At 40.4% G+C, this 13,715-nt stretch overlaps 1 protein-coding gene across 1 annotated transcript; it reads right to left on the bottom strand.

Moving 5' to 3' along the window:
* Positions 1-2,324: 2,324 nt before the first annotated feature.
* On the bottom strand, positions 2,325-4,276 carry LOC129109237 (dendritic cell-specific transmembrane protein). The gene is made up of 3 exons (XM_054621259.1): positions 3,230-4,276; positions 2,799-3,131; positions 2,325-2,717 (listed from the first exon to the last, which is right to left on the bottom strand). Exons 1-3 carry the CDS (start codon positions 4,274-4,276, stop codon positions 2,658-2,660), a joined length of 1,440 nt encoding a protein of 479 aa, XP_054477234.1. The 3' UTR covers positions 2,325-2,657.
* Between the last annotated feature and the right edge of the window lie 9,439 nt (positions 4,277-13,715).

The following is a 13,715-nucleotide window of genomic DNA, read 5'->3' as shown; positions in this document are numbered from 1 at the left end:
TACAAAAAAAAGGTCTGCGGCTGTCACCGAGCATCATGTGGCAGCTTCCTATTGGGCTGGCATGCTGGCGTGGTTTTTTGCCACAGGGCCAGTTGAGACATAATGTGAGCTTATCATGTAGCCACACGGGTCAGTGGCAGCGTGTGAGTCACAGAAGGCCTACTCATCCTTGAGCTGTACCACTTCCTTCCTCTTGTCTCTCTGACGGTGGAAGTGGTGGTGTGGGATTGTACAGTGGAGACCAAGTATATCTGAAAATGTGCACTACTGGAGTTCAAAGGAGAAAAAAAATATAAGTTTTGACCGGAATAGGTCATTGCCTTATTTTTTATTTTTTTATTAAATTAGGCCACACATGAGATAGAGAATGCACTTTTGTGTTTTTACATCACAGTATGCTCTGCAATCTTTGGTATGATCATCAACAGCCTTTTGAGTGTGCAGACTGAAAACAATGTTATTTTTATTTTTTTACCAATTCCTAAATCGCTGGCCTTCATCCTGATAATACATTGTGATATAATTTCCATAAACTGCAGAGTAGTTTCACCAAGCATGCACATGGTATCACTCATGGTCTGACCGCAGTCACAATTAACTGATATAACTGCTTGTATAACAGCAATGGAAATGTGGAAACTGTGAAGGTATTGTAAATTAAAACATTGTACAGTAACATTGCAGGAACACTCAAAAATAGACTCCTGTAAATGATTCTGTTGCCCTGATGCACACTGGGAGGTTCCTCCTACACATCTATGTCATGATACTGCAATGTAAGCTATTTTTTTTTAAGATTTTCACTGCCAATTTGATTAGAGCAACAATGTGTAAAGAATAAATTAACAAAATATTTTAGAAACAATGGAAAGAGAAATATATATACAACTAACACCTGCGAGATGTTAATGAACAGTGACAAGCTGTAAGTAGAAAGAGGACAGTGCTGTTCACTGCACATGTAGGGGACATCTGTCTTAGACTATGTAAGCAAATATCGCTGTTCTACTCTCTGCAGGGGAACATTACATACAGAGGTAAAATATAGAAGACTGCCACTGTGGTTTAGGTCATTAGAAGCTGTTTTTTGCTTTATACATTATGTAAGACAGACAATGTAGAGCGCTTGTGAATAATTATTGGAACAAATATAATCACAAATCCATGATTGTTAACTAGACAAAATCGTTAATTAAACTTGCAAAGTCAAATGAAACACACAACTGATGAGCCTCAAACAGGCCTATATCTAATTGGGATTTAATGAGTTGTTCATATATTATTCATATATTTGATTGGTTGGCTTTGCTGTGGTATCGATCCTAAATGTATACAGTATGTCCTTTTATCTCAGGATCATACTACACACAGCGATAGATTCATCATAGAATAGTGTTATCTGCCTTGTTATGTAATGAACATGATGTAATGTCTGACAAAGAAATTTACATTTCTAGTTCCTGAGTGCTCATTAGAGATAAACTGAATTAAATTATAACCTCTGTAATTGATGGGCAATTAATAATGATAAAGGGTTACAAAGCATCTATTAACCATTCTCCATGGTTACCAGTGTTGTCAGTTGGCAGATTTGCCAGTTATGTCATATAATGTAAGTCAATCAACTACCACAGCATGCTGAATAACAATGGTACTGTACAGGTAGAGTCAGGTAATGGAGTACAGTGATTGAGCAACACATATTTAATGTTTTAATATTCCATGGAATATAAATAAGTATCTGAAAAAACCCAACATTTACATACACTCACACTAATATAATGTAAAAAATATCAGAAAGGACAAGTTTGAAGTCCCTCACTTGCTTTTCAGTACATTCGTTGCATAGTGCCGGAAACCAGTCTTCCCTAGTTCAGAGTTGGTATTAAGAACGTTTAAAGCTATCCTACTATGTGATCTGATGATATAGTTGATCATTTTACAAACAGGATATCTCCATAATCCATTGTTTTTGGTATAGTTGATTTCATAATATACTGTATCTATTAGATTTACATTATTTGTATAGATCAGAGTGTGAACATCAAACTTGCCCTCGAATGCTTTGGAGCTAAGAACGAGTATTAAATAAAATAAAATAAACATTGCAATGTTCAGTCGGAAGATAAATATAATTTATGCATAAATAGCAGACGTTATATTATTGATCCATGCGGGAAACTTTTATCAACCACCTGGGATATGATTAAAAACCATCTACGACAACAGTCTGAGCTCAACCTGAAACATTTGATTTCAATAATCAAAAAAAAAGGAAAGCAGCTTATTTAACTGATTATTATACTGTAATCAACAGCATCAGAAAGCCTTGAACAGATCTACAAACAGTGCAGCACATTGTTGCAGGTGCAGCAGTCATTGGACCAGGTCTTCACCCTGACTGCTGTAGCTTAAGGACATTATTTAGAGAGAGAGGCACAGCGAGAGTTGACCAGTGATTCTCTGACAGACAGGAGAGCTTAAGATATAAACTGGTAGTGTTAAGTCACAAGTGTCATTGCCTTTGTTGTATGAGGTAAAAGTTGATTTTAAAAGTCATAATGATCATCAAGGTGTAGAATCCTTTGTTCAAAGTTGTCCTCATGTTTGCGTATATGCTTTCTTATCATAGAATAGAAAAAACATGCAGCCGTGCCTTACACGATACTTTGTCGATCCCCTTTTGGCTTGAAGAGCAGCGGACACCAGAAATGTGGCTGAAAAGAGAAGACAAATCACCCTTAAGCATTATACAAAGAGATTTACAAACTCCACCAGCGATAGACTGTAATGAATACCTTGAAATAGAGTGATGTGAGGCTGCAGTTGTCTTTCTTCCTCCTTCTTTTGCATCTCTTCCTCAGGATTTTGGCATGCAGGTATTCCACCCTCTCCTCCGCGGCGCTGGGGAAGAATCGCTCGCAGACCATCAGCCTGAGCTGGGCCACTTTGGCAGCCATCAGAGCCATGATGAACAAGGTGAGCAGGATGGCAGCCAGAGGCACTACAGAGTTATAGAGCAGCAGCTTGGGTTTAGGAAGACATTTCTTCTCAAACAGGGTCACAGAGTAGGAGAAGTCTTTTTCATGGTTTTCCTCAGCAAACGGTATGCCTATTAATGTCGCTATCCCCTGAGAAGACAAGTGAATTCATAGTCAGCGACTGTCAGACTGGAACAAATACTGTAAATCCAGAAACGAATCAGAAGTTCCTTCACAAACATACTTACTTTGATGCTCATTAATAACGGGACGTGGAAGGGTTCCAGCTCTGATAACTTTCTTGTCACAATATCCACAAAGTAGTACAATAAGGCATCCACAGTTATGAATATGACCCAAGTTACAAAATGGGAGACAACTGGGACACCAAATTTCAGCATTGCTCTCCCCTCTCTGGTGGTGGGACGGGCCGAGGAGACGCCGGTGTACAGCTTCTCTTCCTCTGGCGTGAGGGGGAGGACATGGGGCTTTCCTTCCTTCTTCCTCTTCTCATCAAAACTAACAAATTTGCTGCTCATGAACCGGTTTTGGTATTTGGCGTCACCGCAGTATTTTTTGACATGCAGCGCTATGAACAGCATGAGCACGAGGAAGCTTATGGCAGGAAACATCTTATCGGTCACAGAGGAGACTGTACTCATGAGGGACTGGACGTACTTCACAGTGTCATTTAGCTTCTGCTCTGCTTCGCTGAGTTGCCACCTGAATTTTTCTGATTCCAGTCTGGGTGACACCTTGAGCTGGGAGTCCAGGTTCACCACGCCTAAGTCCGTAACACCCTTGAGCATGCTTCCCAGCCACTTCAACATCTTAACATAGTTACTGAACGGAGCGGCGATGGCTGCTTTCTTGGCCTTTAGGTTGCAAATCATGCTCCGGACGAGGCCTGTGGTGTTCTCCAAGGTGTTGCGGATATTTCTAAGAACCACCAAACTGGTCCCAGCGGTCAAGAGCAGGTTCCGACTCTTCTTCATGAAAATGGAGATCACAAATAAAGTTCCCAAGCACCTTACTCTCTTTGATAGAAAGAGGGCAACTGTCAGTAGGGCCTCAACGCAGAGGGCAATCCCTCCGGCTACTGCCAGCTCATAGTTCAGGGTGAAGAGGAGGTACAGGAGGAGCAGGGAGCTGAGCAGGAGGCTGGAGAAGCTACATGTGAGGAGGAGGATGAGAGTTCTCCGAACGCCATCCCTGTTACCAGTTGTAAAAACATCCACAGCCAGATAACCAATATCCTCGAGGCTCCGTTTTATTGCAACCAATGGGAATAGCATCCTGGACATTGAGGTAGATTGTGAGTGTGGGAAACCAACACTAGAGTACAACAGCCACACTGAAAAAAAATAGAGGTTACATGAACAGTTACTTGAAGCAGATATATAACATTTAATGTTCAACTATATGGCTTAACCTTTCTGTCCAAATTCAAATCTGAAAATATATATTTAATGTGAAAATGCTGTACATATGAACATACATGTAATGAAATCATTAAGTACATACCTGCTGTGTAGAGCCTGGCATCTATTCTTGTACATGTAGTTTGCAGGCTCCTTATATACGACTAAAACAGGAACTGTTCGGCCTCTTCAAACCGCAGCCATTCGTCAGTCATCCCTATTTTTTAACCAAAAGCAGAAACAAACTGAGGGGCTAATATGTGGCCAAATTTGGACAGTGTGTGAGAATTACTTGTGCTTTTGTATTTTATTGAAGATTGCAAGGCTGCATTCCACTAATGCATGGATAGGTTCAGAATACTTGCTGTATATGTACCTTAAAGAAACAGTTCATGCCTGTATTGCTATTATTCAAAATAGATTGTGTTGGTGTGAGTTGCATCATTTTTGAGATAAATTGGCTTTAGAGATGTCTGCCTTCTCCCCAATATAATGGGACTATATGGCAGTCTGCTTGTGGTGCTTAAACGCCCAAAAAAGAACAGTCCCTGTGATTGGGACCTTAATATTGTGTGTTTAAAAAGTCAAAGTACATTATGTCATAAAAACATGTCCCAATATATTATTTTCCTGTTCGGCTTTTAACCACATGCTGGCTCCCTCAGTTGTCACTCAATCATCAGAGCTTCGTTTTGTATTAGTAGCAGTTGTTGTTACTGTAAAAGGCACACATGTATGTGATGAGAGTTCTAATATCCTCCTTGTCTTCTTTTCTCCCCAGATGAGTTTTCCTTTTGGGATCTAAAAGGAGGATGAAGAATTTTTTCACTTACTTCATCCACATGTTTATATACTGTTTGAATGTACTTAAAGGGGTCAGGAAAAAAATTCTCGGATGGAACATGCATTAGCTAGGCGGGGGAGCCAGGATGTGATCCTTTCACTTGCTGTAGTTAGAGCACCAAGAATGTGGAACGCTCTACCTTTTGAGATCAGACTTGCTTGAATTTGATTCTATTGTTTTATCTACTGTTTTTTTTCTTCTTAAAAGTACTTTGTAACCTTGTTAAGAAAAGTGCCATATAAATAAAGTTCATTGTTATTATTATTGCTGCAACATGGGCTCCTATTCCTGGTTCCTATTGTTGCTAATAGTGCACGTAAAGCAGTTTGGCAGATTTGCTACAGTTGATGTGTTATTTTTGGTTCCTTTGAGTTCGAATAAACGTACTACGTGTCTCTTTGCCACTATTTACACCTCTGCCCTCCCTGACCCTGAATCCTTCTCTCTCCTATCCCCCGATACTGCTATTGATCTTCTCCTCTCCACCCTTTCCTCCTCTTTGGACAACCTCTGTCCCTTCACCTCCAGGCCTGCACGGCCAACTCCTCCTGCCCCATGGCTGTCGGACTCAGTGCGTACTGATAGACGGAGCCTAAGAGCAGCTGAGCGTAAATGGAGAACAGGCAAACTCCCGGAGGACCTTCTTAACTTCCAATCTCTCCTTTCCACTTTTTCCTCCTCTCTAGCTACTGCTAAAGCGGCTTTTTTCCGCTCTAAAATCCTAACCTCTGCTTCCAATCCTAAAAAACTCTTTGAAACTTTCTCTTCACTCCTCCAACCCCCACCCCCTCCTCCTACTTCCTCCCTTCTCCCTGATGATTTCGCCAACTTCTTTGACAAGAAGGTAAACGATATCAGATCCTCCTTCTCTCAGCCCCCTCTCCCTGTCCACCCTCTCCCTCTCTACCCTCTCCAGCTCTTCCCCCTCAGCTCCCCCTTCCCTCTCCACACCCCATCTTACCCTATTTTGCTCCCCTCTCCCCTAACGAGGTCCTCGACCTTGTTACACCTAACCGCCCCACCACATGCTCCCTTGACCCGATCCCTCCCCTCTTCTTCAGTCTATTGCGACTGAATTCCTTCCTTTCCTCACCCACCTCATCAACACATCTCTGGTCTCGGGATGCTTTCCCTCGGCTTTCAAGACTGCCAGAGTCACCCCCCTTCTGAAAAAACCATCACTTGACCCCTCTGATGTCAAGAACTTCAGACCGGTTTCTCTTCTACCCTTTCTATCCAAAACACTTGAACGCGCTGTCTCTAAACAACTGTCTTCCTACCTCCACCAGAACAACCTCTTGGACCCCCACCAGTCCGGGTTCAAGGTGGGTCACTCGTCAGAGACAGCCCTCCTTGCGGTGACAGAGTCGCTTCACGCCGCGAGAGCGAACTCTCTCTCCTCTGTCCTGATTCTCCTGGACCTGTCAGCGGCGTTTGACACGGTGAACCACCAGATCCTCCTCTCCACCCTCGAGGGGATGGGCGTCTCAGGCTCTGCACTCTCCCTGTTTGCATCCTACCTGACAGGTCGATCCTACCAGGTGACATGGAGGGGGCCGTGTCGGAACCACGCATGCTGACTACGGGGTTCCACAAGGTTCAGTTCTGGGCCCCCTTCTCTTCTCGCTCTACACAACATCTCTGGGTTCTGTTATTCGCTCGCATGACTTCTCTTACCATTGTTATGCCGATGACACCCAGCTGGTCTTGTCATTTCCTCCCGGTGACACCCAAGTGGCTGACATCTCGAAGTGGATGGCGACACACCACCTGAAGCTCAACCTGGACAAAACCGAGCTACTGTTCCTCCCGGGGAAGGGTTGCCCGCACCGAGACCTGTCCATCACCATTGATGATGCCGTGGTGACGCCAACTCGGACTGTGAGGAATCTGGGTGTGACCCTGGACGACCAACTGTCGTTCTCAGCAAACATTGCATCGGTCACACGCTCCTGCAGATTCCTCCTCTACAACATCAGGAGGATTCGCCCCTTCCTCAGAGACGGCGCAGGTGCTCATCCAGGCTCTGGTCATCTCCCACCTGGACTACTGCAACTCACTACTTGCCGGAGCCCCGGCGTCGGCCATCAGACCTCTGGAGCTTGTCCAGAAAGCTGCAGCATGTCTGGTGTTCAATCGCCCCAAGTTCTCCCACACAACTTCCCTTCTCCGTTCTCTACACTGGCTCCCTGTAAGAGCTCGCATCCAGTTTAAGACTCTGGTGCTAGCCTACAGGGCAGTGAAAGGAACAGCTCCTTCCTATCTCCAGGCCTTGGTCAAGCCCTACACCCCCGCCCGACCACTTCGCTCTGCTGCCACGGGGCGACTGGTTGCCCCGTCGCTCAGAGGTCCCTGTGGCCGATCGACCCGGTCACAGCATTTTTCTGTCCTGGCCCCTCAGTGGTGGAATGAACTCCCTGACGTCAGGACAGCAGAGTCGCTACCCATCTTTAGGCGCAGGCTGAAAACTCACCTCTTCAAGAAGTACTACCCTGAGCCTTCCTCGTAGCACTTATTGCATTCGTAATAGTTTGTTGCACTTATTGTATTCGTATCAGTTTGTTGCACTTATTGTATTCGTATCAGTTCGTTGCACTTATTGTATTCGTATTCGTTTATTGCACTTATCCTATTCGTATTAGTTTGTAGCACTTATTGTATTCGTATTAGTCTGTTGCAATTATTGTTTTCGTAGTAATTTGTTCCTGCACTATACTTTTGCTCTGGTTTATGCTTTAAGATGATTGTTTAAGAAAGGAGATGCACTTATGACTTCTGGTGACTAGTAGTTCTCTTGAATACCAATGTTGAATACACTTCCTGTAAGTCGCTTTGGATAAAAGCGTCTGCTAAATGACTGTAATGTAATGTAATGTAATGTAATGTAAGGGGAATTTACTCATCAATAAACCAAAGCTGCATGTCTTTGCACTGTGGGAGGAAGCTATAGAACCCGGAGAAAACCCATGCTGACACAGGGAGAACATGCAAACTCTACAAACCCATCAAACCCAGGCACCTCTTCAAGGTGACAGTTCTAGCCACAACACAATGTAATGTTTTTATGACAAATTATAAAAAATGTTATGGCATACTATACTATGATTATTTTTAAGGAATACAAAAGTATTACATTTTTTTTAAATATTCATCCCATATTGTAGTATGATATTCTATGATTGTTAATAGCATACTATAATATTTGTATTACAATTATGACACTTTCTTCATAGCATATTATAGTATTACTTTATATATTTTAGTGGCACTGCTCAGATGATACCAATGGTTCAGAAACAGGGGTGAAGTCCTAGTAGATCTCCAGCACTTTGAAGAAAGACAGATCCACAAACTCTCCACTGTTGCTTTTGGATAGTGTGTTATTATTTGAAATAAATGCAGAGACATCAAACAGCCATTATTAGTACATATCTTACTTTCACATAGTTAATAATCTCTCACCTTAATCCCTCTGTCACTGTTCTCTGCTTTGACTCTGCCGACATCACAGTCATTTTCTCTACCCGCCGGTTTACACCCTGTTTAAAGCAAGATTTAGAAATGATAAGATGAGTGAATATAATATGTTGTGTGTGTAGTTTTTTGAATTACAATTAAATTATCTTAAAAATGACCAAGTTCATTGTTTGTGCCACTGCTGCTAAACCCTCTGTACAGCTGAGAACTGGGGAACCACTGGGAGTAATGTGCTAACTGGAGTAGGAAAAGAACACAGTGGGTGCTTTTCAATATGCTAACATGTTTCCTCGATTCCTTTCCTCGCCGGACCATATAAACATCTATGTATCTATTAGTTACATTTTGTTTTACGCAGTTAAGAAATCAATGATAAAGTCAACCCTGGTGTTGCTTACACATTAATGAATGATCCCAGTCACTTCCACACGGTAAAATCTACAGCTTATTAATTAAACTATAGTATAGTATCAGTTCACAGCCCTCGGCTGATACCCAAAGCCCTAGAATAGCTACCGGTATTGATCGGAAAAATTGGATTGGTGCATCCCTAGCCATGATGCAACAGCTCCTTGCCCGACCTGTAAGAAAAGGAATCAAAACAAATTACTTACATTCGGTTTGATTTGTATTGATTCTATTAGGGTGAAACATCGCATTGATAATATTGTTCTATTTTAAGGAGTAAATAAGAAAGCATATTATCATCTCTAGATCTTTTTTATAATTACAACATCTTTTATAGACCGATATAAATTATTTTCCTTTGATACTGTATGAAAGATGAACAAGAACTCATAAGCAGCAGTAACAAAACAAACAACAGTGAACATGATTAAGCGAACGGTAACAGAAACGTTAGCTATGAGTTTACCAGATGATATTCACATTTGACAGCTGAATGACCTAGTTATCTACGTTCTGGTTTCAGTTAAAGTTGAGGATAGCAGCACTATCACGACCAGGCCAAAGACACAAATGTCACCTGGCAACAAACATATAACGCAATGTAACGTTAGCCCACTATCGTTCATCTTTAAACACAGACTGTGGTACTCGACTGACCTTGGTGGACCTGTAACATGACGCCGTCACACACACACACACACACACACACACACACACACACACACACACACACACCTCACCTCACCTCACCTCACCTATGTCTCAGTCTTTCTTGGACACTGGGAACAAATACAAAATCGGTTCATTAAAGTGCACAGTCCTCTGTCTTTCAATCTAGCCAAACTCCATGAGGAAAAAGAAGACATTTAACGTATCAGACATCAAGCTAGGCTACAGGCTAGGCTAAGCTATAGGCTAAGTGTTCATTACTCAGCCTAGTAATACTGCGGATGTAACTAAACTTAGTATTTGCAACTTGAAACATCTCTCCTGTTTGGTGGTGGGTGCAAGTGAAAGTACGTCGACAATTATGTGCCCATTGTAGACAATTATCAGTGATTTGTCTAGCAGCCATCGCATTTATATGCCATACGCCAAAGCGAAAACTGGTGTGGCTTACGCGGTATAAACGCATTACAGTTAGGCCTTAGCACAAAGATGCATAATGTTACACTTTTGTTCATTTCTATTTACAGTTTTCTGCATATGGATGCATAAATCTGCTTATCGTTGTCAGACCGGTGGGGCCTGTGCGGGCCAGAGGTTGCACTTTTACAGAATGGCGTTCCGACCTATTGGTTTTTCAATTTGGTGCACCTTTAATTCTGGGTCACCTGCCTTTCTTTGCGCATGGCAGTACAAATTTATAACGTGACAAAGTGGGCGAGATGATGTGGGCATTCACCTGGGGTCTCATTTATGAAACAGTAACGTAGGATCCACACTAAATGTTTGCCTACGTTAAAAGGAGGAAATGCATGTACTAAAATAAATAAAATATAATAAATAAAATATTCTATTCCAAAATATATTCAGATCTATAAACCTTACGTACTCCTGCCAGTGTGCAATTTCCTTTTATAAGTCCCAAATCAACCTGTAAATGTGCGCAGCTCGATCTCCCTCACATCCCGCCCTCTATACGCCCATATTGGAGTGCACGTGTACAGTATGATGTTGAATAAAACCATAAATTAACTAATAAAGTCATGTTCACTGCAGCGATTTTACTCACCGAAAACTATATGAGAACTAAAATCATACTTGGTGATGTATGCACAGTATAAGAATATTATTGAAAACTATTGACGCTCAGTTCTGCATCTATGAAAGCTATTTGACTGTGCTGATGAAATTATGCAGTTTGAGTTGGTTATATCTTTTACAATTGAAATGTGCTTAAAGTTATAGCTCACCAGTACAAGAGAAAATAACACTGCTGGTTTGGCTGTTTATGATAAAAAATTATGTATAAGTGCAAAGTAATGTTTGAATGTCTAAAATGAAGTGAAATTAACAGCTACAGCCAGACTGTAGAAATTAAATGTGAGAGGCATCATTATACGTATTAACGCAACGGTTATAAATGATACTCCTAGTGGGGGATAAATATCTAATAGGTTGCATTATGGTAATTGTGGGATCCAGGGTTTTTAGAGCTTGAACCATACTGATGACAAATAGTCAAGATTTCTTCTTTGGTATTGATGTTGAAACTTCTTACTTATTCCTACTTTTTCTGCAGTTTCTGTAGAAGGCATGTTACACTTTTGTGCGTGTGTGTTTTTATCTTATCACCACCCAACTCTTGGCATCAGTGTAATATCAATTTTTTTATTTTTAATTTGAAAAATAACTTACATAAATCTCTGTACTCAACCATACTTAACCAAGACATAGCCTTGGCATTAACACATTGCACCAAAAAGAGAAAATGAAAAGGCATTCAAAAGGATAAATAACATATGTCTTTGTCATCATATGAGGCATTTTTCCTGTTCCAAACGAGTCTATCAATCTATTCATAATAGCTTGTTTATTCAAATTCTGACATCTAAAGGTATGTACAATGAAAATTAAAATGAAAATATATACTGTAGCTTGTGACAGCTTGTGACAAGGTTTTCTTGGACATTAAAACGCATTATCGTCATATGGAAAAGGAATAATGCCTCAGTTCAATTTCATTCAGACATACTGCAACTATAAGATTCATATACTTCCCAGACATGAGAAGTATTTTATAATTACTAAAAATAGAAAATAAAAAATAAACTGGTCTTGGCTTTTAAATAAAACTAACAAAAATATAGTAAAATTAATTTCATTTTCATTAAAACAAGAAAAAACATTTTCTGTGGCAATATCCCTTGTTATTTGAACTTGTGATTAGCTCATCTTCACAAACAGTGCCTGTAAAATTGAACCACAGCAACATACATCTCTTGCATGTTCGCTGCCTCTTGATTAGGTGTAGACCTCTTGCTGTACCAATACAGATTATTTTTGCATGTTCGTCAACAATACTGAAATAAAATACACTTGCAATCACAACTGTTATGTCAACCTCCATTAAATATAAAATATTTTCCTTGTCACTTTTTTTTCTCAAAAACCTGAAAGAAAATATGACCTTGGGGGTGGAATGTTTTTGTTAAAACTTCAATAATTGGCCGCAGGAGACCAAGAACTAATTTGTCGTAGAGTTCAATTTAAAGGTGAGGGAGAAAAGTAATGAAGTTGACATGCACTGTACAAGAAACTGCAAAAATTCCAAATATCATCTTTATCAAAACATGCTGAGTTACTGTAAGGTGTGCCCAAGCCATGTTGCAGAAAATCCTTTTCAACATGCTTGTTAAACAAATCAAATCCAAATTAAAATACATACTGAAACAATACAGAACTGTAAAATAACCAACAGTCCTAAAATCTGGACAATATCAGGGGACTGAACAATGGTAGCAATGAGTAGTACAATGAGAAGTACCCTGGGACAAGGAAGAAAAAGAGAAACATGTACAATTCAATTTGCACATAATGTTTATCTTTATAAGGCATGAGCCTTTTACAATGAAATAAATAACTTACATTTATTTTCATTATCACTTTTTGTCACATAAACATTTTTCTGTTAAATAGCTCCAAAAGTTTCCTTTAAGTTTCCCTTATCTGCATGTCTGCAAAACACAGACTCATGAATGGTCTAAAGAATGATAAACAATGTCTTTTTTTTTAATCACGATGTTGCATTCACTCCCCTTGAAAACCATGCACTAGTGAAATTTATCTTTAAAAATAATATAAATTGTTGAAAATGGCTGATCTGTTTTATTTTTCATCTTTTTTGCAAGTTACAGCCTCAAGAAAATAATTTTCTTTTTTTTTTTTAATTCAGCTAAATTTGTGTCCATGCAAATGAACTAAAAGGGAAAAAAATATTTTTTTCTCATTTAATTTTCATACAATATATCAACAGAGAAAGAATGATGGTAGATTTTTACATCTTTTAATGGGGCTTGGATCGTTACTGCATATTCTGGAGTGTTGATGGTAGCCACTTCAATATTGCCTCTGATTAACTTAGAAGTCTTTCTGGTGATTTACCAGTACGGTTTGATTCAGTACATAAACCTAGAGTATGCAGGGTATTTCTTTTGGGGTGTGGGGGAGTGTGGATGCAAGCTGGGACACACCTCACCCAAAGTGATGGTCTCCAAAACCTCATCTACACAGCTAGGTCTGTTGGCGTGGCGTGACCAAGCATCTGGTTAGAAACACAGTCACCCCTTCAGATACAAGAACATTGACTCTAAAAAAAAAGAAAAGAAAAGAAAGGAAAAAAATAAAGAAAGAAAAACATTTATTTTTCATTCGAAAAGGGCTTCTGTAGAACTTGTTTAGCGGTTCCCAGTGCTGACCCCCATGGCTTCGAATTGGATGAAAACCTGGAACTGACGGATTCCTCGTGCTAAGGAGTTCATTCCAGCTTCCTCCAAACAACAACAACAACACCCGGCAATCCCGGCCGCCAGGCGTTTGCGACACGCTTCGCCACGTGCACAATGTGCGCAACGTTTTTTG

Source organism: Anoplopoma fimbria, chromosome 20 (assembly GCF_027596085.1).
Source record: "Anoplopoma fimbria isolate UVic2021 breed Golden Eagle Sablefish chromosome 20, Afim_UVic_2022, whole genome shotgun sequence".
Taxonomy (NCBI): domain Eukaryota; kingdom Metazoa; phylum Chordata; class Actinopteri; order Perciformes; family Anoplopomatidae; genus Anoplopoma; species Anoplopoma fimbria.
The sequence above is the reverse complement of the archived record's forward strand: the minus strand, read 5'-3'. Positions and strand labels throughout refer to the sequence as shown.

Coding starts and splice junctions, on each gene's coding strand:
- LOC129109237 (XM_054621259.1), bottom strand. CDS start 4,276: ATGCTATTCCCATTGGTTGCAATAAAACGGAGCCTCGAGGATATTGGT. Junction 3,132..3,229: donor CGTTATTAATGAGCATCAAA/GTAAGTATGTTT, acceptor TTGTCTTCTCAG/GGGATAGCGACATTAATAGG. Junction 2,718..2,798: donor TCACATCACTCTATTTCAAG/GTATTCATTACA, acceptor TTCTCTTTTCAG/CCACATTTCTGGTGTCCGCT.